Source organism: Diabrotica undecimpunctata, chromosome 1 (assembly GCF_040954645.1).
Source record: "Diabrotica undecimpunctata isolate CICGRU chromosome 1, icDiaUnde3, whole genome shotgun sequence".
In the NCBI taxonomy this organism is placed as follows: domain Eukaryota; kingdom Metazoa; phylum Arthropoda; class Insecta; order Coleoptera; family Chrysomelidae; genus Diabrotica; species Diabrotica undecimpunctata.
Window position 1 is genome coordinate 106,338,711 of NC_092803.1, and position 27,416 is coordinate 106,366,126.

At 31.8% G+C, this 27,416-nt stretch overlaps 1 protein-coding gene across 2 annotated transcripts in view; it reads left to right on the forward strand.

Annotated features, from left to right (window-relative positions):
• LOC140451924 (uncharacterized) overlaps positions 1–27,416 on the forward strand; it is an 804,624-nt gene that overhangs the window by 676,658 nt on the left and 100,550 nt on the right. For both annotated transcript variants that reach the window (XM_072545895.1, XM_072545904.1), the window contains 2 exons: positions 18,631–18,762; positions 24,818–25,197. In XM_072545895.1, the coding sequence (XP_072401996.1) occupies positions 18,631–18,762; positions 24,818–25,197 (512 nt within the window). The remainder of the gene's footprint in view (positions 1–18,630; positions 18,763–24,817; positions 25,198–27,416) is intronic.

The window sequence follows — 27,416 nt, forward strand, 5'->3', positions numbered from 1 at the left end:
ATCAGAATTCAGGTAGACAGGTCTTTTAACTGAGCGCCGAAATAACTAGAATAGAAAAGATATTAGTAATAAATATGTTTACAGTTTTGAGTCATATGACACGTCATTATTTATCGTAACACTATATTATGCTATACTAACTTAACCTAAAGACTAATTCGTTGTGAGTTGAGGGGCAACAAATTAGTTTTTAATTTTTTTTTGTTTGTCATTTTTTGACTTATGGAGTTTTTTTTTAATTTTCTTAAGATATATTGCAATAATTCTAAGAGAAAATATTTATTTTATATTTGGGACACTTGTTTATAACTTTTTATTAAGAATATTTGAAATAAATTATTTGAAATCCTTCTAACCTGGCATTTGATGTGTGTATTTGTTGCTTAGTTAAATATCATGTAATTAGTTAAAATGGCAAAAACACCTTTGGAATAATTTTAATACATATCAATATTATATTGATCGTATTGTATTGTATTAAATTTTTTGTAATTATAGGATTTGTAACCATTAACGTGTATGTCAACTGATGCAATATAGTGATAAGGCAATCTAAAATTGATTTTCTTAATAAACTGTAATTTAAAAGTCGAAGAATCATAAAAATCACGAGTGGAGCGGAAATGGCTGTATCGTTTGGAGTTTACTAGTACATTAGTTCAGTTGATCAGGTCAAAAGACCGCCTGACCTAGAGGCAGAATAATATATATTTATAAAAAGGATGTTTGAATATGAATAATTACCTTAATATTAAGAAAATGTACTAACGAGTTTTTCATAGGCATACCTATATAAAAATTTAATATAATCATTTGATTTAACCTTTAATTGATTCTACTTTTTAGATACTGTTTTCAATTCGAGCAATTTTAGAACTTGCTGTTTTATCGGAATTGAATTGAGGTTTGTGAAATGAATTAATTAATTTTAATTAAATACTTCTATAAAATATGGAGGGAGTTTTAAAAGTAATCTGAAATATTGTTTGACTATTTGTTATTTAATTTTATGTAAAAATGCTTGTAAATTTTTTTGTGTTAAGTTTTGTTCTTCATGTTAACATGAAGTTAAAAGTTTAAAACCGAAATTAAAAATTTAATGTCAGTAAAAAAACATTTTTTTTAAATTTGGTAAGCAGTATACACTTTAAGAAAGTAAGAATTGACATTAACTAACTTTTTAAAACTATAAACCACCTTTTAAAGTATTATTCTTTTGTATACCTAAAATTAACGGTGTTGTCGACATTCGCTATAAAGCAAAAATCTACAAATATTCAGATAATTTGCAAATTGGGATTTGTAGTGTTATTTGCCTGTCAGAATATTCTTGGATTAAGATAACAGATAGATTTTCTTAATCTGTATTATCAATTAGCTTTGGAATTAAGCGCAAAGAATTGGGACGGACTAAGGAAAGTTAATGCAATTTAATACAAATAGAAAATTATTACAAAAACAGCAAAATTAAATTAAAACGTTAAAATAAATTTATAAAATAAATAAATGCTGGTAGTTTTAATTTACTTACTTTTACTTTTACTTACTTACTTAAGTAAGTAATAAGTAAAAGTTTTAATTTAAAGTTTATTTAATGTTTCGGTTTCCACTTCGGAAACCGTTCTCAAAATACAATAATAAATTAAACAAATTTTGTTTTTGTTACTTGGTAAAAAATTCTTTTAGTAATTTAATTTTATCTGACACAGTCACATTGACAATTCAGACATACATCATACATTTTAAAGTAGATGCCTTTAAACTGATATTGTCAATGTTTTTCAGTTGCGTTCCTGGGACGACGTTATTGTAAGATAGTTCATTCGATTATACGAAATCAACTTTAACGTACGAATACCCGTCAGAAAAATCAAAGCATGTGATTTGTCTTTAAAAAGGCAACCACATGCAATTATGGCAGTAAAATTCTCCTGTTAGTGATTCCATAGTATAACATGTGAAAAAGTGACATGATACTATCTCGATATGGTATATATTGGGTTTTACATTTAGTTTACTCTTAATATTAACACCACACTTCGATTTTTTATGTATATTATTTTCAAACATAAATGATGTCTCGATATCTTATTGACTTACTAATAGTGATATTTTCTTTCTATTAATTTTCTCTTTTAATATGAGTATCCATATGAGTATCTACATTCTGTCGAGGAATTTGTTATTATATTCCTTTACCATGGTAAATGTTATTGTCTCTTCTTTATCGTTTATATTATTCAGTAATGTTTCCAACAATTGATCCATATTTCATTTAACATAATTAATCAGTTATGCTAAATAAAACCAATTGCGTTGCAAATTTCTCGGCAGAATGCAGTAGGATCTTGAGGTTTTTCTCTTATAATTTACCATGGGAATCACGAAGAGTAGAATTTTACTGTCACCATTGCATGTGGTTTTCTTTTTAAAGACAAATCACATTCTATGATTTTTCTGACGGGTATTCGTAAGTTAAAGATTTCATGTAATCGAATGAACTGTCTTCCAATAAAGCCGTCCCATTAAAATATATAATATGAATAGGTAAAAGAAATAAAATTAGACTAGAAGAGGTATATTTTAGAAATGTGTGTTAATTTATTGAAATTTTTTACAGTATGAGAACAGTTATATGACAATGAATGAAATTGGATGTACTATTTTGTGGGTGTGCAATTTCTACTTTTACAAGTCAAAGAAATTGCACACCCACAAAATAGTACATCTAATTTCATTAATTGTCATATAACTGTGCTCATACTGTAAAAAATCTCAATAAGTTAACACACATTTCTAAAATATATCTCTTGAATAAATATAAATAACTTTAATAATTTAAATAATATAAAACATTACTTTCATTTAACAAACAATCACAGATATCTTACTCCTATTTCATTTGTTAACATCTCTCCCCCAAGAAACTTCCTCGTTAATTGTCAGACAGTTACAACATTAACCAAAGATCACCCATAATCAGCAATTACAGGATAGTTTGAACTATGTATCATGAATTATTATCTAAAAATTCTTGTACAGGAATGTAAGTAGTATTTTGTTTGTTTCTAATTTATTACAATTCAATAGATTATCTCTTACCAATTTGTGGGTTTTTACTTTGTCTGCTAAATCAATTTTATGCATATTAATAAACACAGACTTGTAATATTGGCATAATTGCTATAACCTTTTTTCACCTTTATCTTTATAAAACAGTACCCTAATATGGGCTTTTTATAATTTCAGCGTTTAATTGACTTTGTACCTTTTGACCTGAAGATGCTTTGCAAAGTGTAGAAAGCAAAACCGGTCGTTTGGTAGTAAGATTAAATTGATTGTGAGTAAGTCTAATTTTATTTCTTTTACCTATTTGAAATGGAGTCACACAAGCAACACATTCATGATTTGTATAATATGAATTGTAATATGAATGAGTCAGATAAAATTAAATTATTAGAAGAATTTTTTGACAAAGTAACAAAAATAAGATTTGTTCAATTTATTAATGTTTGCATTTTGAGAACGGTCTTCGAAGTGGAAATCGAAACGTCAAATAAACTTATTTTAAAATAAAATTGTGGCTTATAATTGGATTAAGATGCCGAAAGAAAATAGCTTCAGTAATAAGTTTCTGGTTTCTTTCAGCCTTTTTAGAACATTTGAAAAGGATAATCATGTAGAACTCGACGATTAAGGACTGTTTAAGGATTAAGTTCTGAAACTGCCGACAAGTTAAATGTCCCGACATGTTGTAATGAGAATTTTATTTTAAATTTGTTATAACGTTTCGTTTTCATCTGGAAATCGTTTAAAAAAATGTATAAATAAAGAAATTATTGTTTTAACCGCTAAATGTTTATCAATTGGTGCTGTATGGTAATCAATGTGACAGTTAAGTTACTCGGCCTTGATCTAGTAGGAAGTTAAGTGAAATTTTTTAAATGGCAGGTGAACCTCTTACAATTTCACTCAAAATATGACTTTGTCTACTAGATCGAGGCCAAATATGTCAACTGTCAAATTGATTGCCACACAGTGCCAACTGATAAACATTGAAAGGTTAGCATAAGTATTTCTTATTGGACTTATAAGTCATATACTCTATATTGGACATCTCTGTTAAATGTCCGTAAAATGTAATTCTCATTACAATCAATTGTAGTTTAATCCTATATCAACAATATTTAAACTAAGGAATTAGTGTTGGTACAAAAAAGCTGTAATTCTACTATTTGTGTGACCTTGTAGATTTTTAACGTAACGATCAATTTTTCAAAAAGTTCATTTTTCATAATAAAATTGAGTTCGTAAGAAGCTTAACAGATGTTTATTTAGCCAAAATTTTTTGAAATGCACGAAGTAATAAAAATAGTGCCTACTACATTGGAAAATATAAATATTGAATAGTTAGAATAGAATAACAAAAAAATTATCGTATAATATAAGTAGTTGCTTTAACTTTTATTGAAAACAATAACAATTATTTTAACCCAACAAAAGATTATTATTTTTTATTAAAATATAAACAGATATTTAAAAAAAATGTATCCAACTAAATGTTGCCTTGGTTTAATGCATCACTAGTTAATTTTTTTTATATAGTTGATATCAAAGTATTACTTTTTAAAAGAACATATTTTGTAACAAATTTATAAAAAAATATTAAAAAACGATAAAAATTATTCATTTAAAATATTTTAAATAAATAATTATTTACTAAAGAAAGAGACAATCTACTTATTGCATAAAAAAGTAGATAAAATTACTACCAAATAGATTATTTCCAAACAAGAAAAGAAGATATACGTGAATGAAAGGATTGCAAGATAATAGTTATTGAGACTGTGAGCCAACAACATAAATTGCTTGTGTTGGACATCGAAATAAAAAAGCGAAACGAAACTAAAATATTGAAGAAGACTTCAAAAAATCAAATGGTGAATGTTAAAAGATAAGACAGGGGTAAATTCGGGACAAAAATTGTAGAAAAATGAGCTTGAACATGAAAAGAAGTCCTAATAAAATTTTTAGGAATATGGCCAGTATTCTTTGCGGTAATGCTATTGAAATACTTAGAAAAACCTCAGGAAAACCTGTTCAATCAATTTAAAGGTAAACAAACCTGGTGGTAGCCAAAAGAAATTTAAGAAAACAAAATAAACGTTTGAACAAGTGCGTAATATCGTGCGTAATAAGTACTATCTTTTTGTGCAAGGAACTTTTTATATATTTTGAAAACAATATACAGATATCAAGGTCAAATGACCTAACAAAATTCTTCAACGGAACGAAAGTATTGTTTTAATATAGGGTAATTCTAGGAGAGATGGCGTAAAAAATTTAGAACTTCGTTATAATCAATATTTGAAAAGATATAAAATCGTGTAAACTATCAAGTTAAAGAGCATTCAGCTGACTACATTTAAATAATAAAATAAAGATGTTATTTCTAAAAAAAAATGAATAAAATGAACAAAATGTATTTCAAGATAAAATCCTTAAGATCTACTATATAGGAGAGATGAGTCGCCACCTAAGGTGAGATGGCGTGCTCATATTTATTAATAAAAAAATAATATTTTCGGAGAATATTCAAGTCTACATATTAGTTTTTTGTTTTACATATTTTTCTTCCACGCACATCACAAAAGTTTACGTATTTTGTACAACCCTCATGCATCCAACGTACACAATTGACGCACTGAATCCAATCTTCGCGCATAGTGGTCTTTTCATAATCTTCGTCGCAGCTAAAACATGTTGCTTCTTCTTCATCACCACTGGAAGAATCGTCATAATAGATTCATCCCCATGGTCTTTGTCAGAGGAAGAACCTTTATATTTCGTATTGTTTTTAGCGCGTGGTTTCTTAATTTTACGTTTCGTCACTGTAGTAGTTTTCTTCTTTTTCGATTAGTTTCAAGTGTTTTTTTATCAATATTGGCGCTATCGATTAATATGGCAGCAATTTGCTTACTTCTCTTTCTGAAATAAGCAACACTAGTTAACGCAGGTGCAGGAGAAATGATATCTAGTAACTTTCCCAGAGTCTCTTCCTCTGAATTTTTCTTTTCGGTAATAACTGTTTCTGCAGGCGGAGGAGTAATATCTCTGGAACACTTTGGTTTGTTTATGTCAACTGAAGGATTGGGAATGTGCTCCGGAACTCTTTCGGAATTTGCTTGTAAATTGTTATTAGTACTGCTCGTACCCAAATAAGCGTATTCTGGAATTACGGATGGATCAAATGGGACAATATCAGTAGCTTTAAATGATGAAACAGCATTTTGAACTGTTGCTGATTTTTCCCAAGCTGTGGCTAAGAGTCGAGCAAATTGAAGTCTGCCTATTCTTCTTAATGGATTTTCTCTTAAATATAAATTACACGACTGGTAATAAAAAGTTTTCAGCGATTTAAAAAATGCCCTATCAAGAGGCTGTAAAAACTGCGTAGTGTGGCTTGGAAGGCAAAACAGAATAACATCATTTTCGGAAGCGTATTCTAATGTTTCAAAACTACTACAATGGGAAGAGTAGCAATCCAAAAGTAATAACACCATTCCTATCGGTTTTCTTGGGACAAATTATTCTTTAAGCCATCGCAGAAAAAGTTCCTTGCTAACATACGCTGATTTTTTACCCATAAAATTGCCTTTAAAAATGCACACCGGTGGTATAAAGGACCCCTCAGCGTTACAGCATGCAATTACTGAAATCGTTTCTCCTTTTTCAGCCGATGTTACTAAAGCAACATTTTTTGAACCCTTAATTGCTATAACATGTTTCGGCATGTTACTAAGCTGCAACCCTGTCTCGTCAGTATTGTATATTGAACCAGGTTTATTCATTAAGGAATGTTTAATCAAGATATTTTCAAGTAGTGTAAAATAAGCAGAAACATCAGTTTTATTCATTCCTAAAGCTCTGACAGCAGATACACCTTCAGATTGTCTTACTGACAATTGCTTATTTCTTCGTAGAAATGATTCCAACCAAGGATAACCAGCTTTTCGGCTATCCTTATTAAATTTGTGCTTTAATTTAAGCTTTTCAGCTAACTTAAATGCCATTGATCTTACCATTGTCCGAGTTGGAGTAAAACCATGTTGCTGTAACTTTGTGATATGATTTACCAATTTAATTTCATTATTTATCCCAAGAGTAGAAGTCGGACCAAGTTCACGCTTTCGAAAATCCCTGGATTTTCGACGGCGGCGCAATGTTGCTCCTGGTATTTGAAACTGTCTACTGGCTTCGTTTACACCCATTTCTCCATTTTCAATTAATGTAATTGCTTGCACAAGCTGCTCCTCCGACCACTTGCCTCTAGACACACTTCCTTTCCGCACATATTCTGTCGGCATGTCTGCAAAAAATTAAAAAGTAGTTTAAAAACCATTTACCGGCATGCGCCATCCTCTCCTACAGTAATCACCAGCCAACTCACCTAAACTTATAAGGAGAGATGGCTCAGTCGTTTTTACCTCGAGATTGTGGAATGTGACCGTGAAAAGAGCTTAGAATAATAAAAAAATAATCTAACAGGTTATAGTGTTTAATATGTAATAGATATATAGCATTACCTTACCTGAAGTTGTATCCGACTATCGTAGTGTAAAAATTTTCAATGATTCACAAAATATCTTAGTTTATTTACACAACTTAAAAATGTTAGCAATGTGAGTGGGGACGGGGATAGTAACAGCGAGTCATCTCACCTGATACGCCATCTCTACTAGAACTACCCTAACTATAATACTGGTAATCTATTGACTACAAATCTTTAATCTATTGACCAGTAGTACAAGGAAAAACTCTACTGAATTTAGACAAATTCAGTAGAGTTCTTCCTTGGTCAAAAGCAACCTATATACTGAGTTCCAGGACTACGATTTTTTCTTCAATAGTTATCGCACACGCAGATGTATAGTCAGATAAATGTGAAGGACCTTTCTGGTCTTTAATCAAATAAAAAATTTCTTGAGTGGGATTTTATACCAAACCCCAGAATGATGAAAACGGAACGTTAAAACCGTAACGACAATAACAATAAATATATTGAAAGCAAATATTTAAAATCATTTGAACGTAATGATTACATTCGCAGCAAATACTCCGGGCTAAAACATACGTTATATTTAATTTCAACAGTTCATGTATATGTCACTGTAGATATAACGAACATAAACCTAAGCAAAATGACTTTTGACGAAAAAACTGTTGAATATTGAAAAATTTTCCAAAAATTTTTAACTTTTAACTTAATAGTTAGGTAATATAGTAAATTGATGAATTCGTTGAACCTTAGCATAATTACAAATAAATTAAAAAGTAAATCACTAGAGCATTTTAAGGTACTTTCAATTTCTTTATAAAAAAACCTGCTGGTATAATCTAAAAAGCTGAATATTTATCGGGTATTTTAGTATGCAATTGAAAAACCCACGTTCGTGAGTCGCATCCAGTTTTAAGCCAAAGGAGGTAATTAATGAAGGTGTTTTCCTTGCATCTCAATATCTTTATAGGATCCAACAATAACAAAGTCTGCTACCACAACAATGTCATTTGAAGGTCATCTTATGTTTTAATTGCGTGTATTTTCAGTGTCGTAGAATCTAATTGATAAGGAAGCATATATAGAAAATTAACATATTTAATTCGTATTTATAATAATGACTTCCTTTTTAAGTACCGACTACGATATTTTCTTGTTAAGAAAATGTTAGCTTAATATATATTTTTTTTATTTTCCAGATCATTAACGATCTTAAGGAAGTTTTCTTCGGGATGCTGATTTATTTTTACATGTCGTGTGCTTATATTTTTCACTTTTAGTTGAGCATCTATTTTGACTTCGTTAAAGTCCGAAACATTGGAGTATCTTTTTAATAAAGTTGAATGTATTATTTTTAAATTAGTTTTCTTTTGTTTGTTTGTATGTCTGAGTTACAATTCTGCCTTTTGGGATTTACTGTGGATTTTTATTTACTCATATACAGTGTGAGAAAATATGTACTACCCTCAATAATTTATTATTCATCAGCTTGGAAAACGCTCAAATACGTCATTTTGTCACATGTTGTAAACTTTTGTTTTTTAATGACAATATATGGCATGTTTACGTCACTTAAATGCTTTTGTTTCACTCAGTATCTTCTTATATCCCATTTAGATGGCATGCAAGATACGACAATTTATTCGAAACGATATTTTAATCCAATCGCGACATCCCAATCAGACGGTATGCACGATACGATAATTTATTCGAAACGAAATATTATAGAACCAAATATTTTTAGCCCGGTGGCCTCGTTCAGTTGCGGTGAATAATTAATGACAATACATTTGTTACGATGTATTGGAATCTAAAATGCTAAAAACTGCTAAATAAACTTATCAAAATTTTCATCTATCTCGTATCTGCTACACTATGTCAGAAAATAGTAAAACTATTAAAAAATTCTCTTTTTACAACCTACTTCGCTTATTTGGTATTCGACAGATTCGTTTGATTCGAATTTTTTATTGCGTCATAGCATACGGTTTGCAGAGACAAAATTAAATATAAATTTGGGTGTATCCGGTAAAATTTCCGAACACGGTATACGATCGAATCGTCTGAATCCGTCTATTTAAACTATGTGTCACTGAGCAATTCGACATTTTTATCAATTCGATTTTTATCGAAATCGTACCGTCTGAACGGGCTGTTAGATTTTTGTTCATATCGGTTTAAAATTCTGAAAATAATCTTAAATGATTTTAAGTCAAAAATTATTTTAAGTGAAATCATAATTATTGGTTCTGGCTTTGTCAGAAAAAAGATAATTATCAATCCTACCAATTTCGAATAGAGCATTATCGGTATTGAGATATGTTTATTACCTAATATACAAATAATTAAAATTAAAAAAAAAAACAAAAAATTATAACTTCTTTCTAAATACGTACCGATCAAATGATTTTTTGTTTAAAAAGTGAATTGTTCGTCTATTTAATGAACAGCTTTTTTCAACAAAAGTCATTATCAATAAAACCTCTTTTCTTGTTGACATAAAACAATCTCTAATTCCTCGTGAAAAGTCTTCCAGAACACCTCGAATATATGGCATATATTGTCAGTGCATATACCTGCCGTACACAACCATTCTCTACAACCTCTCACCGAAAATTCCTCATCCTTCATCAAAAATTATTTTCATTTTATCGTAACTTCTTAAACTATACCCTATCTCACCGTCAGGCATTCTGAAAACTAAAAACAGTATCCAGCAATACTACTTATCTCTCATTAAACAGTGTATGTCCAACATTTATTTCATATTCCAAAATCGATTCTACGGACAAATAAATGATGCCCGAATGGGCTTCTCACTATCTCGTGTAATTGTCAATATCTTTATCGAAGACTTCGACACCCGAGCACTATAATATCAATGCTCAAACCCACATGTTGGCTACGATGTGTTGACGATACATTTGTCCTTTGGCCCCATGGCAGGGATACTTTGGTGCCTTTTAAAACGCCTCTGAATGGTATACATCCTAGTATCCAGTTCACGATGGAGGTGGATTCATTCCTACGGTTTCTCGTCGTTATCATAATGAAAAACCAATCTCAAGGTGTTCATCACTCTGTTTATCAAAAACCCACCCATACCAATCGTTACTTGCGTACCAACTCTCATCATCCACCTTCATAAATTAATTCAGTTATTAATACCCTTGTCTCCAGATCAATACGCTCTCATCCAAAATGGTTACCGCGAAAATCACATCAATAGGAGGATCCACAGACATTATTCTTCCACTCAATCTCAAACCAAAGAGTTAAATCCTCATCATACGAAAGCTTTTCTTCCTTACATCAAAGGGGTCACTGACAAAATTGACAAAATTCTTTTATCAAGAGGAATAAAGACAATATTTACCCCCCAACAAAAAATTTCATCTCTTGTCCGATCAATCAAAAACACGGAGTTTATGAAATTTCTTGTGAAGACTGTCCCCGATCTTATATAGGACAAACAAATCGTAGAATCCAAAATAAGATTTATAAACATTTTATTTTTGTTCGCAATTTCTATTCAATTACAGCTCTAGGTCAACACTATCTTCATACAGGTCACAAAATTGATTATGAAAACTCCAGAACCATGACCGCCATATGCTTCTATAAACCAAGAATTATCTGAGAGGCTATAGAAATTAAAGAAAACGGTAAATTGCCTCAACAAAAGAGATAGCAGCATCAGGTTACCTTCGACATGGAGACATCTCATAAAGAAAATACCATCCGCTCCACCCGTCAATCAAATCCTACCATATAAATGTTCGCGCCAATTCCCGGGCTAACCCTTACGCCAACCTCTACCCAAACTATGTCACCATCGACGGTAATAATGAACCGTCCGTTATTCCCAGTAGCAGTAATGCATTGGTTAATGATCAGTGTATCAGTGTAGTAGTGTCTGGGGGCTCTGGAGACTGAGACCTCGGAAGTCCTGAAGAAGTCATCAGAGAGGATCTCGAAAGCTCTCCGGTTCAACCCAGAAAACTGTTGAATTTAATATTAATTCTGGTAATAGTATTATTCTTAGCTTTTGGCTTAATATATATATATATATATATATATATATATATATATATATATATATATATTTATATATATATATATATATATATATATATATAAATATATATATATATATATACATATACATATATATTAAAGGAGTACGACCGTCAATTTCAATACAAACTGTAATTCACTGACAGTGAATGAAGTTGAAGGGTTAAAAAAAAGGATCCTGCTACTTCTGTATATATATATATATATATATATATATATATATATATATATATATATATGCGTATAGGAGTATGTATAGGAGTACGACCACCAATTTCAATACAAAATGTAATTCGCTGTGACAGTGAAGGTGAAGGGTTAAAAAGAAAGGATACTGCTGCTTTATCCTTTATTTAAAGACATTTCGTGTATTAATCCATACACATCATCAGTTTATTTATATATTTTATTATTATTTATATTATCAACTATATTTTATATGTATATATATATATATACAAAATATAGTTTAATGTGAGTCATATGTGAGATTCGAGCGCCACTATTGTTCGAAACGTGTTTCGAGTTATTCTGGTTATTTAACTTTCAAGAACCTCTATACGAAGCAGCAACCTCTGTACGAAACAACAAGAAGTCAGGAGACTTGTGGTTGACAGCGGAATAGGTGAACCGAAAACTCAAAACTTGCTGAAAGTTATTGGAAGATGCTAGGAATACACTTTTTTGCACTCTATACGTAGAGAAAAGACGTAAGAATGAAATAGACGATGTGATCATTTTCTTTCAATTCGAACGCTACCATTGTTCTACGGGTGTTTCGAGTTATTCAAATCTCCTCAGGAACACTTGTGGCTGTTCAGACTAAAATAAACTCGTGGAGAGTTGAATAACTCGAAACACATATAGAATAATGATGGCGTTCGAATTGAAAGAAAATGCAATCGCCCATTTGATTTTAACGTCTTTTCTCTACATAAATAGTGCAAAAGATAATAGTTTTAACGGTGAACTGTAAATGTATTGTCGGAATAAAAGTGAATTCCTATAGCTTTGTCCATGTAATATCGTATATATAATCAGAAATCAGTGATCTTAAATGCAATTCAAGTTAAACATTAACAAAAAGTTTATTTCAGGAATTGCATTCAGAAAAAATATTGTTTTTGGTAGTGCAGTTTTAGTTAAATCTGAAATGAATTGAAGTTTAAGAAAAGACGATATGGATACAATACATAATGCCAAACATATGGAAGATTCTTCTTCTTCAAGTGCCATCTCCGCGGCGGAGGTCGGCAATCATCATAGCTATTCGGACTTTTGAGACGGGTGCTCTGAAAAGTTCATTTAATGTACATCCGTACCACTCTCTCAGGTTGCGCAGCCATGACATTCTACGCCTCCCTATACTTCTCTTTCCTTGGATCTTGCCCTGCATAATCAGTTGGAGCAAGGTGTATTTCTCTCCACGTGTAATATGTTCGAGATGTTCCAATTTTCTTGTTTTAATTATATTTAAAATTTCTATTTCTTTATTCATCCTTCTTTTGTTTGTGACGTGTTCTGTCCCTATGGCACATTACATAATATATTTTATATGTAATTATGTATATTACATATCAATAATAAATTAAGAATTTGATCAAATAAAAAAGATCTTTTCGTCTCATCACCAAAATATCGAAATACGTATAAAGAAGAAAATTGGACAAAGTATAAATATTCATATTCACATAGTATGTGCACATCATTGTATACTTTTATTAAAGTAATGAATTTCAACTTAGTTTTATATTGTGGGTTTTTGGATATTTAGGTGAAAATACCAGACGCTACTTCGAAGAAAGGAACAGAAAATACCATATTATTTTTTTTTATTCGTTTTAAAAATTAATTTATCCATAGTCTTTATTTCCTTAATCCGTGCCTGGGCAACTCCACCTGCAATACATTTCTCTTGAAATCGTCTTCTAGGCGGATTATCGGTTCCCGACCTACAAGGCTGTTATACAGTGTTACACCTCGATGACTTCTTCATGCCTCTACCGGTTAACTCACCATACTCTAAGGATAGTTTCACTCACCAGCGTGCAACGGTCTCCGGGGCTTACGGAGAATAAGGAGGTTGTGACTGCAACATGCTCTGGTAGAGATATGCAAATCGCTCTAGGTTCTAGGTCAATAAAAGCGCGAAAATGTACATTTGTCAGAGTAGGACTTTTAATAACACTATATTAAAATATATGGTGTAACAAAAGTGTTTTTGTTTGTTAGCTAAGGCAGATGTATGCGTGTAATTTACATAATCATATCAATAATAGACTGTTAGACAATTACAAAATTAAAAGCTAAAAACAAAATCACTAGCATCTCTTAATTTAAACAACTATGTGTACAAATATAATCCTATATATTATGAATTCATATGCACAAATAGTCAAGCTAATGCTAAGGAGCCTTACAGTAGATTCTAGGCTAGTGTAGTAATGCCAAGAAGAAATTGATAGACTAGCGGAAAGTTACAGTGTCACATTGGTATAGGTGCCAGGCCATCGAGAAGTACATGGAAATAAAAGAGATGATGAAGTTAGCTCAAGAGGATCAGATGCAAAATAATACAGTCCGGAGCCGTTGGCGGGACAGTCTAAACCATAGAGATGATGCTCAAAGGCTTCCAAAAACATGGAAAACGGTATTAAAGAAAAAGTCGAAAATACATCAGACCACAAGACCGACTAGTAGGACTATTAATGGATTATTATGTACTTAAACTTAAATGGGGACATAACCAAAATAAATTATATTTGTTTATTTATTTAGAAATTATACGGTAAAGGTGCAAAAATTTCGACATAAATTTACTTTTTGTCGTTTATTTAGCGAATCAACGCTAATTCAGTATGGTTTTGTTAAGGCTGATTATTATTAGCACATTTTGATATAATGGTAAAGTACGTCAACGAAAATTTACAAACCTGTGTTTATATAATATACATGTATATATATATATATATATATATATATATATATACTCGTTTTCATCGTTCTTGGCGTGTGCCTGAAATAAGCTACTACGGAATATTCGTCTCTCTCTGATACACAGATGCGTAATTTAATTGTGCGAGTCATGTTCGTCATGGTAAAGTGCGATGAGAAGGGAATGAAGAGACCACTCACGTCTCCCAGTATTGTAGCAATAACACCGATGCGTTTGGCCGATACGGTGTCGGTGATAAGTTCGGCCTCTTTACGAATACAGATAGCTGGATAATACTCTCGACACCTTAAAAATTCCAGTTTATTATAAATTAACTCTCTCTCTTCCGATACCCATTGCAATAATGACTTGTGGCATTGTTCTTGAATAAGATGGCTAATAGGTTTATAATTGTAGCAACTACCATTGATATTTTATGTTGTTTTAGTCGATTTTAGTCAGTCATTGTTGGAATTTGTTCCGAACAGTTTTACTTAAATAAATAAATAATTGTTCTATTTAATAAAAAAAATGCCGGGAAAAACGATAACAGGAGAAATGCGACAATGTGTAGTTCATTTATTGGAGTATTTTAAAAAAGAAAGAAAACAACGGACCTTTGCTTTCGTTATCATCGGTACATGAACGAGTAGCGGACGCTTTGAAAATCAGTCTTCGCACAGTGACAAGAATAAAGAGTGAATACAAGACAGGGGCAGCTCTTACTACACCAGGAGAGTCACGTAATGTACAAAAAAAAGACTAATGGTGTCAGCGATACTATAAAAGGAGAGATTAGAAATGTACTGTATGGCATGAAAGCAAAAGGAGAGCACGTTACAATTAAAGTTCTAAATACACAATTAAGAAACAAGCATCTCTATGATGGTTCTGATACAAGTTTGTGGCGTCTTATGAAAAATTGTGGGTTTTCATACAAACTAGAAAATAGTAGACGAGTGCTATGTGAGAAACCATGTATTGTCTCCAAACGACTGTATTTTTTGAGGCATTATATGAGAAATTTTTTAAGTCCAAGCCCACTTCAGTTCGTTTTTTTAGATGAAACATGGATATTCCTAAAAGGGGCATATAAACGTACTTGGCAAGATGACTGTGTGAAAAGCATCAGAAAAGGACACGAAAATACAGGTAAACGCTTTGTTGTTTTACATGCCGGAAGTAGGCAAGGATTTGTTAAAGATGCTGGATTACTGTTTTCTACGAAATCGAGGAGTGCAGACTATCATGATTCTATGGATAAATAGTCTTTTAAAAAGTGGGTCTTCGAAAAGCTGATACCAATGTTGGAGGAACCATCTCTAATTATTATGGATAATGCCTCATACCATAGCTCTTTAATAGAAAAGTTACCGAATGTCAGTTGGAAAAAATCGGACTTACAAGAATGGTTACGAGCGAAAAAAATAATTTTTGACGACGATTCGGGCAAGACAGAGCTATTGAGTCTTTGTCGCCAGAATAAACCACAAAATACCAGGTACGGTATAGACGAGCTACTCCTAGAACATGGGCATCAGGTTTTGAGATTGCCTCCATATCACTGTCAATATAATCCGATTGAGTTGGTCTGGGGCATTTCTAAACAATACTATGATCGTCATATTGGAGAACATGGACGTGGAGATGAAACAGTGAAAAAAGTTTGGGGCGATGCATTAGCTGAGGCAACACCTGCCGTGTGGGCGAGTTGTGTTAACCATACTGAAAAATTAATTCAGGACGACTGGGCAAAAATGGTCACATATGATGAAAATGAAAGTAGGATTATCAGCGATTTGGCGGAAGATTCCAATGATGAAGACAGTTCCAGTGAAGACCCTGACTGATTAGCTAATTAATCAAGGTCAGTACGTTGTAACAGTTCAGAATTTGCTACAGCGCTTAAAACTTAAAAAATCTGTATCATTTTTTAATTAAAGTGGGTTAAATAATTAACACTTTTTTGGGTATATTTCAACATCCTTTTAAAATGTACTTTTCGTTATATCCTGTCCTATTGTACTGCAAGCTAGAAAAATACTTTTTTGCAATTTATACGTATATTGCGTTATTAGAAATTTAATGAAAAATAATTTATAATTTTCTTTTATAACTATTATTTCGTTTGACATGCTACATTTTGCTCCGCCACTGGAGGAGGTAAACGAATCGAGCTTAGACAAGGAAAGACAGATGAAACAACTTATTGCAAGTGTTTTTACACGCACACGCCAAGAACGATGAAAACGATTATATATATATATATATATATATATATATATATATATATATATATATATATATATATATATAAAATAAAGTTTTATTTTGGGGTTGCAGTCATTAATAGGGCAGGAAAGTGAAACTCTTTGTTCTTTCACTTCAAGGAAAGTGAACAAAGAGTTTCACTTTCCTGCCCTATTAATGACTGCAACCCCAAAATAAAACTTTATTTTACATAACGTGTCAGTCAATAATACCTAACTACTTTATATATATATATATATATATATATATATATATATATATACAATAGTGGCATTCATAATTAAACAATTAGAGTATTGTCTGAAATACCAAACTCGAAATAAACATTCAAATAAGTCGGTAATATAACAAATTAATATTTCATGGACTTCGTCGTCAACTCAAGTTTCAATAAATATTCAAAATGTTCAAAGTTGACTTATTGATATTAAAAATGTTTACAGTAAATTCTACTCGAACGCGTCCAAAGTTCTCTCGTCAACGCGAAAGTTGATCTGCATTTTTTGCAAACTGTCACATGCCAGTCATGTCACATGGCATGTTAAACACATGCCAGTTTTTAATAGTTCTTGCCGTCTTCTTTAAGTCCTAGTTCTTTCATTGTATTGTAACGAATGCTAGTTTTTTCCTACTCTAAGTCAAAATTAAATTCCATAACAAAGGGTAATAATAACTCGCCTTTTTCATTAATATTTGTGCTGCCCCAAGTCAGGTAGTGTGCATTTGCATATCAGCCGATGATTAGTTGCAATCCATTTTTTTTTTTCTGAAATCTCTCACTATACGTTCCATGTCCCATAGTGGTGGTCGTTCCGGCTCATCATAAGACAGGAATGCTGATCCAACAGTTATCTCCTTTATACTTCATGCTTCTATGATCTTCATTTTTACCGTCGTTAAATCCTAGGAACAGAAATAATTCATCAATAGTATTTATATATGTCGTTTAACTAATTAGGTCAGGAAAATAAGCAAAAAAGTACCCTGTTTGTGACACTGACCCGGCCAGGCAAACGACAGTTGTTTTGAGTAGTATGTACAAAAACTCTGTAACAAAAACCTATATGTTTCCTGCAGTCCTGGATAATTGATTGCTTTCTCATTTTTTTTTTTCTCAAAAATGCGGATGAGTACTATTTTACGAAATAACTTGAAAATGACTCAAAACTATTCAGAAAATTACAAATTCATAACAAAATATTTATATAGACATATGCACATATTTTAAAAATTAAAATTCTTAAACGATGTCATCGACGACCTTCAAGAGTATTGAATTTGTTTTTATTGTCTCATTCAAAATTCCAACGAATTGTCAGATGGTATAAAAAATACCAACCAGAGAGTCCTTTTTGCGCCATAATTATTCCATATTTAACAACTTGCTAATCCATTATTAATGTTTCACGACGAAATCCTGCTGCAAATACATCGTGGAGTGTGTGACTTGACTTTTATATTCATTAAGTCTGTTACCAAGAAATTTACTGCGAATTATTTTAAAAGATAAGATATTGGTAATAGACCAGTAATAATTGTTCATTAGATAAACAATAGAAACAAAACCCATATAATTAAAATAAATTGCACTAATACGCGATTATTTAATATACATACATGAAAAAGTCATAAAGTAAACTAGAAGTTTAAATTACTGGAATATACATAAAATAGAAGTATCCAACGGTCGCTCAATGAAATTTGAGATTAATAAACTGTAGCTTTCATTGAACTAAATCTCAGAAAATATTAGAAAAATATAAAAATCCTTTCATTGTCCTTTTTTCAGGTCCAACGGTGGTGCGACTGTGAGCATGATGCAGATTACCGAAGATACACCCCCAGACATGTTAGCGGGAGCAATGGACCTTATTGTACACCTTCCTACTGGAAGAAATGTTAAAATGTCTGTTGAAAGAAGGTAATAGTTTATGTTTATATTTGAATAAATTATAAAATGACAAAGTGATCTATTTAAAATTACTGTAGACATAAATAATAGTTTTGCCCTCTTAGCTCACTGAAAATAACTTCTGATGATTGAAAATGTTATAATGTGACTTTATTCTTCGCTGTTAAATTTTTTCTATTTTCGTCCGTAATTTTTGTCTATTATGCTTTTACCAAATTTGTGCACGACTTCAAAATACCATCTTTATAATATGGTTTCACACATTTTTGTATTATTTCCTAAAGAAGCAATCAAGGAAACAAGACAAATAGTATAAAAAGGGAAACAGAAAGAAAACTAGCAAACAACAACCAAAAACAAGGGAAAAGTCCTTCAAATAATAGAAAGGAAACGAAATATATAAAATTTTATGCATCAAAAGGGTTACTACAATTAATGCTGGATTTCATGAATTCTCTTAAAGCTTAAGAAGTATAATATATTTAGAACTTTATGTTGCCATTAGACTCTTAGAGACACGGGAAACAATTGAAATTACTTAATCTAAAAAGTTTGCCATCCATTATAATATTTATTAAGTATTTTACTCTATACGCTGACCTACATTAATCGGTATTTTCTTTTTCCCTATCGTCGCAAAATATTGTCACCAGCTGATTATCCAAATAGTATTTTGTATAACTGTATTTTCTGTCCTGCACAGTACTTCCTTGTTATTACTAAATAATGCTATAAACGGGGAAATACAAATAAACATGCCATTAATATCACAATCAAATTGAAGTTTATTAGTAAAAGCAAAATTTAATGTAATGACACTACCACAGAATAAGTTCGTTCCATCACAAAGTAATGAAAAAGAAACTCCTGAAGGACTAATAACTTGGGAAAGTATCCTCTGCTTTAAGGAACCATGTTAGATATATCTCTCATTTTGTTTTTAATTACTCTACTGGCCTTCTATATCTTTGTACTAAGAGAAATGCTTCTGCGACAAAATATGTTTTTGTATAGCTACCCTGCACGACGTATTTTATTAGCGAAACCCAAGGACGAAGATGTAGGCCAAGGGAGAGGGATCGTGTAGATGAGGATGCCAGAAAGATCGGTGTTGTGAACTGGCATGCAGCTGTACAGAATATGGCCGAATGGGAGAATGAGCTTAAGAAGATCGTGGCTGAACTCGAGCCGTAGTACCAAGGTCGCGTCGATGTAAATAAAATTGGATATCAAAAAACCTATTGGAATTGTAAAAAAATATATTATATTACTCGAACTTTTCCACTCAGAAGATAATAACGTACGTATTAACAATAAAATCGTTCTGTAGCATCAATTGGTTTCTTAAAATTTGGTTGTTGTTTGGTGTTTTAGTACGATCTAAAATTTCATCAAAACTTTTAAAATTCATTTGAAAATATATATAGAAACGGTTATCATCTTTGCGAAGTTCTGGATACAATTTATGAAATCCTTCTTGCTTGCGCGTCAGGTTAGTGATGTACCCAAACATCTCTTCTTTTTCTGCAAAATAAACTACATAAATCTCTGCATTTGTAAATGGAAAAAATAAAACGCCTACGCATACCTTTTATTAAATTTTTGCAATGCTTCTTCTTCTTGTAAATCGCATATAAACTATATTGTAAACTATATTTCCAACTGTATTATTTATACTATTGAAATCTCAGGTCGCTATCGGTCCGATGTGTTCGCTTTCTACAGAAACTGACCATCGCTTAAACCAAATTTATTTCGACACAAGAACTGGGAATATTGATCACACAGATGCTGTGACAGATCTTACCATCAATAACCAACCCATCATCAATATCTTCATAATGATATAACTACTTAGCCACTCGATACTTTTTCATAAAACCATACTCACTCCATGAAGACATGAGAGAGAGAGAGAAATTGATAGATAGATTTTGCAAGGAAACCGAAATGTGCGAAAATTAGATTGTATTTATGCAAGGCATATTAAAAACAGATGCAATTTTTAATATAAGTCAACTTATGGAAAAATACCATACACATAAGGAATAAGTTCCCAGTGAGTATGTGAAGATTGTGGGAGATATGTATGAGAGATAATAACCAGTGTTAGGACAGGTGCAAAACCGATTAATTTCATGTAAAAGTAGGATTGCATCAGGCTCTGGGCTTGTTCTTCGTTTGCCTCATGCTTTAGGGACATTGGCGATCATCACGGCCCATTTTACTCTGCCTGCAGCAGTTCTGAAGAGTTCTGTTGCTGTTTTTTCACTCCTGATTTAAATTTTTCAAGAAGGCCGTACATCGTCTCCCCGGTCCTCTTTTTTACTACCACTCTCCGTTGTATAACCAATCACATCAACTCATATTTATTTCCTTCATAGTACTTTTCACGTAGTATATATATATATATATATATATATATATATATATATATATATATATATATATATATATATATATATATATATATCTATATATCTATATATATATATATATATATATATTGTGGTTTTCTAAAAGCTTAAACGCTTTCCGATGGGGTTCAACGAGTGATACCGAGCCGTACGTTCCTATCTCTTACAGTACTGCTGTTCTACTGACGAGTCCGATCAATTTACTTATTCTAATTCAAGTCACAAGTTAGTTTTAGATTTTATACCAGATTTGATCCATGAATGAACATTTATCACAAATGAATGAATTTATGACAAAAAGTGACTCTGACCAGCCTAGACCAAGTTTTGGATCCAGAATAAAGACTAGAAACAAAGGAGAGCTAGAATTAAGACCATCTGCAAAGGTCTAAATAATCAAGACTTTTGCAACCATTACAAGAGATCAACGAAAGATCCCAAAAATCCTTAAAAAATGGTGTTAATAAAACTTGTTACGTTCCTGCAACTGAATACACACCACTCAAAAGATGTATCTATCGTGCATTTCAAAATTAATTAAATTTACCCCTGTTCCAAACTTCATCAACAGACAGCTTATTTTATATGACAAATTCTTACAATACTGTATGAGGCAGCACAGACACAAACAAACGAAGGTTAGCACCTATTAGAGTCTTTGTCTTCTTCTAACATAGACATTATTTACCAAATTTATCATTGCTGCTAGGAAAGAGGCCCTGGATATCGCCGTAACTAGCTGCTTTACTATAAAAATAATCCTGTTATATATCCACTAAGACTGACTGGTGTTCATAGAAGAACAAGTTAAGATCAGATGCTGACCGGGTTGATTATGCAATTGAATTCACACAGGAACTCGAAACAGCCTCACATTGGTATAATCATACGATAATAAAGGGTTATGGAGAAGCTTGTCATATCAAAAATAAAGGAGTCCCATAAAGATGTTCCTTTGTAGAACAACGAGGTGCAAAATTAAAGGCTACTTCACATAGAGCCTTTAACAGAGGACTATAAAAAACTGTAACGAAATATAACACCGAGTTAAGAAGGTCGCCTTTAAAAAGTTATCTCGAGAGAACACTATAACGGCATTGGACTATTTAAAAAACCAAACAGTGAGTTTACGAAAACCAAAGAGAAAAGTATAAGATGACTCACTTTCCTTGTACTTCTTCTTCTAGTTCCATGACTGTTATTAATCGTTGGATATCATGTTGGCTTCCATATTCGCTATCGTGCTGGAGCTATCGGATATGGAGCTTCGAAAGACCGAACTCATGAAAAGTGTAATCAGTTGTTGTTAGTGGACATTGCTCATTTAGATGTCATATCTGTAAAATGGGCAAAGTACACACAGGCTGTGACAGAGCCACATGTAGATTCTGCAAGAATTCCCACTTATCTAATTTTAGTTAAGTAAGTTTCTTTAAGTCTCGCTTATGTAGACTCCCGTAATTGTATATACGTATTGTATATATTGTTTTTGGTTTAGATTTTTTTTTAATAACCCTTTTTTGGATAAATTTTTTGAAATTTATACGTTCTTTTTTTTTTCGTATATTTCTAATCGATATCCCCTGGCCTTCGTCTCCCATTTAAAACCTCTAGGTCTTATTCGGTCAGTCTTATTACTATAGACAAAATCGTCTGCCAATGCTACACATTGATATCTGTGGAATATATTCTTCCTTTAATGTGAATGTTTAGTCTCTATTAAAATGTTTTCCTGAATTAATTAAAAAAAAGTAGATAAATGATCAACATTGTTAAAAAACTCTGTTAATATTAACTATGTTAAGTATCGGAAATATTATCTTCTATCATAACTTTGCTCTTAGTTTCACTTACTAGTCATTAAAAATTCTTACTTTTTTTCACTATTCAATATATATATATATATATATATATATATATATATATATATATATATATATATATATATATATATATATATATATATATATATATATATATATATATATATATATATATATATATATAATATATATATATATATATATATATATATATTTATGTATATATATATATTTATGTGTATATATATATAGTGTATATATATACATGTATGTGTGTGTGTGTGTGTGTACAGGAGAATCGTAGCAGACAATTTCACGTCGCTCACAAGAATTCAGCATTTCATATACTACAACTTGGTTAATTTTGCATCGTGACTTAAGCCTGCATCCACAAAATTCAACTCATCCATGAGCTGAAGGTAAAAGACCTAGACAACAACATGAAGCCTTTGGAAAGTGGCCCCAATGTTTATAAAAAAATCATCTACAGCAATTAGGCCTATTTTTGGATAAATGGCTACGTTAACAAACAGAAGTATCGCATTTGAGACTACCAATCGAAATATGATCCAAGATCATCCAATGCATCTCAAAAAGGTCACTTTTTAGGTGGATTTTGGGGTGGTGGCATTATTGGTTCATATTTATTTGAAAACAACATTGGCCATCACCGTCAAGGGCGAGCGCTATAAGTCAATGATTACCAATTTCTTTTGGCTTAAACTTGGTGATATGGACACCAAAAATATGTGGTTTCAACAGGACGGTGCTACGTGCCTCACAGCTCATCCAACATTGGACATTTTACATTAGCGATTTGAGGGCATTGTCATCTCACCTGCAGGTGCTGTAAACTGACCACCGATCATACAAACCGATTATGGAAAATTGGACATTTCGGATGCGCGCCGAGACATGCGCTCTCGATGTCATCGAGAGACCTTTTAATAAAAAATTTCGATGATATCTTACACGCACTTTGTTTTTTTTATTATTTAAAGATAGGAAGCGCTTAATTTTTGGCCCTATATTCCTCTATAATTCTTACATTCTATAAAGTATTTTTTACTGTTTAGATAAGGATATTGTGGTTTTTGGCGCTCACTTCATACATCACTTCTGATACTTCTTGCGGCATTCGACACCTTCCTCTAGAAACTCCACAATGATAGGATCATTATATCTACTATTTTATCTGTGGTGTATATTTCCTCTTCGTTGATATTTTGATTTAGTCTATTTCCATCTTATGGTTATATTTGCATATATCTATCTTGTTTTGCTCTATGTAAAAGTTTTTAAAATGTCTGGCTGACTTTTCCAATTTCTCATCTATTCTGTCGAAAAAATATGTAGTATCGATGACTTTTTCAAAAATTATTCTTCAATAAACTTCTGATATCTGATCCAAGAACAATCTTTCTTTCCTACATATTTTCTTTATTTCCCGTTTTTTGTAAATAATTCTTTACTGTCTATTTTATTTTTCTTTATATTATTTATACTGGTCCTTTTTCAGCGATCAATTGTTCTTTTAAAAGTTTTGTTCATACCTGTATTTTTTTTCGTCTCGGCCCGTCGTTTGGTACCAGTCACTTTTCCTTGCATTTTTTCTCTCAGTCATCCCTTCTACTTTATATATCCTTTATAAAGTAAATAGTGTTAGCTATACAAGAAACTCAAAATAGTTCCTTGCTAATGTGATACTTTTTATATAAAAGCAGAGATCTTTTTTGGTAATATAAGTGCAAATAAAGTACAGGTATCAATTTAGAATATTAACAGTATATGATTTATGTTTATTATTTCTTTATTTTTTAACAGCACACCGATGATGGACCTTTTGGTTCAAATAACCACCACGCACCAGCTCCAACTTTCTAACTACACGCTGCAAACTCTGGGAATGGCACCATCATCCGATCGTACCGACAAAATTCTCCCTTATACACCTAATACACCCATTGGCACCCTAGATACTCAACATATCAAGGTAGTACCTAAAACGAGGACTGTTGCGGTACCAAAGAATATTCCACCAGGACATCAACCATTTGAAAGTACTTTTAGATTGAAGGTGCACTTACCTCGAAACCAATTGTATGTAACTCGAGTCAGTAGAAATGTACTTCTGGAAGATATTATGAAGAAAGTGTGTGAAGAAAAGAATTTGGATCCTATGAAGTATGAATTTAAACATCCAGGTGAGTCAAAATAGTTTTTTAATAGCTCTTATAAAATTCTTATTTTGTCTCTAACTTTTACGAACTCGCTTGTTAAGTGAGTCTGTAAAGGTGTTTGGTTTAAGTTATTTACTTCTTTTTTAATCACGTTTTGTTTATTTGCTATACAAAATCTTAAATTAGAATCCATTATCATTACCGCGTTACTACTCTTCGTGAGTATTTGTCGCTTTTACTATTTCCTTCCATGTTTGTCGCTCCTGTGTTACTATTTCGCATCGACTCACTCCTATTTTCTTCATATCTTCTCTGACTGCATCTTTCGACCTTTTTCTATGCCGTCCTACAGATCTTATTCCATCTGGTCTTTCCCAAACCCACATTCTTTATACGGCGATTCTTGTTAATACGTATCACATGTCCTGTCAATCTTAGTCTATTGGCCTTTATATATCTCACTAGATTTTCTTTTCCAAAGAGAGACTCGTAACTCGTTGTTGTGTTTGCAACTCCATTCGTTTGTCACGTGGTTTATGCCAGAGCCATGTATTACTCGAATCATTTTACGGTCCCAAGCCAGCAATTTTTTTTTCTTTTTTCGTTAGCTTCTATATAAAAGTTTTATCTTTTATAGTAACATTTGTAGTAACGTTTTGTATTCATGTTCTTTTAGATCGATATTTAATACAGCTTCTTCAAAGCTCGAGAAAATATCCGTAACTTCTAATGTTGATTGTGCTCCTGCATTTACGTCATCGGCAAAAGCGAGAACAATCTCTGCTCCCCGAGCAGCTATGTCTGATTTGATTTTCAGATAAATGTTTCGCATGACATATTCTAAGGCCAGGTTAAACAATAATGGGGATAGCATATCTCCCTGTCTAAGTCTCGAATTTACGCAGAAAGTATTTGATGTTTTCTTTCCTATTCTAAGTTGTGCAAAGGAGTTACTTACACACATTTACGTTACCGCAGCTAGTTTCTTAGTTATGCCCAGCTCAACCATTACATTCCATAATCTTGAGCGATTAATTGAAGCATTAATTGAATCATAAGCCTTATTTGAAATGTATAAAGATTGATTATACTCGGCTTGATTATACTCACAATACTTTTCAAGCATTTGTCCAATAGTAAATATTTGATCAATAGTCGATCCTCCAGGCCTGAAGCCACACTGGTAGTCACCACTATTTCTTCGGCGTATGGTAGCAATTTTTTTTAGTAATACCGAAGCCAATCTCTTATACGTAATATTCATTAGTGACATTTCTCTTTAGTTCATACATGATTCCTTTTTTCCTTTTCTAGGTATAATGACAATAATACCGTCACACCATTCCTTGGTATTATTTCTTGTCGCCTGGCCTTTTCTATTACTTGATGGATTTTACTTATAAATTCAAGACCGCCTTTTTTAATTAACTCTGCATCAATATTGTTAATATCAGGGGATTTATTGTTTTTAAGTGTTTTATGGCATTTTTAATTTTTTTGGGCTTGGTGGGGGATATAAATTTCGATCCCTTGATACCCATTTGTTCCGTAATTTCCATAATTTTTATTGTTTTCATCGTTTTATCAGTGTGTAACAAACTTTAGACCTATGTGGATATAGAAAAGCAGAATTCCAGAATCAAGCATGTTCACCTTGCAAACCGACGCTCAGTTGTTTTGAAGGATACAACGGCGGACTTTGCGACGTGGGTATATAAATCTACTATGGCGTATATTTGAAAAAAGAAATAAATTGATTGAAACGTGCCAATGGAAATAAAGAGAATTTGGTACAACAGGAAAAAAGGAAAATAAAGGGCGCCACCTTGTCTTTTTTAGAGGGAAAAGGAAGACTCAAAGGAACCTAGATGTTAAGGGAATTATTTATGAAAACCGTAAGAAAATACTTTTAACGTTTTCTGAACAATTTATATATACCAAAGAGAAGATACAATCACACACTCACCTAGTATGGTTGATCTAAATTTCTGTCAGAATCAGCTTATTATTTTCCAAAAGAAAGGAAGATTAAGAGAGAGTAATAAATAAATAATTGGTACTGATTACCAACTTTTATTTCTAATATGGGAGAAAGTTCAGCCAAGTAAAAGTTATTATAGAAATATCGACATATTAACAAAATAGACCTAAACCAAACATGCCAATAGCAAAATTAAAAATTTAAATTAAAACAAATCAGGTTTATAACTGGGTAAAGTAGAAGTGCAAATTTCTTTTTAAAC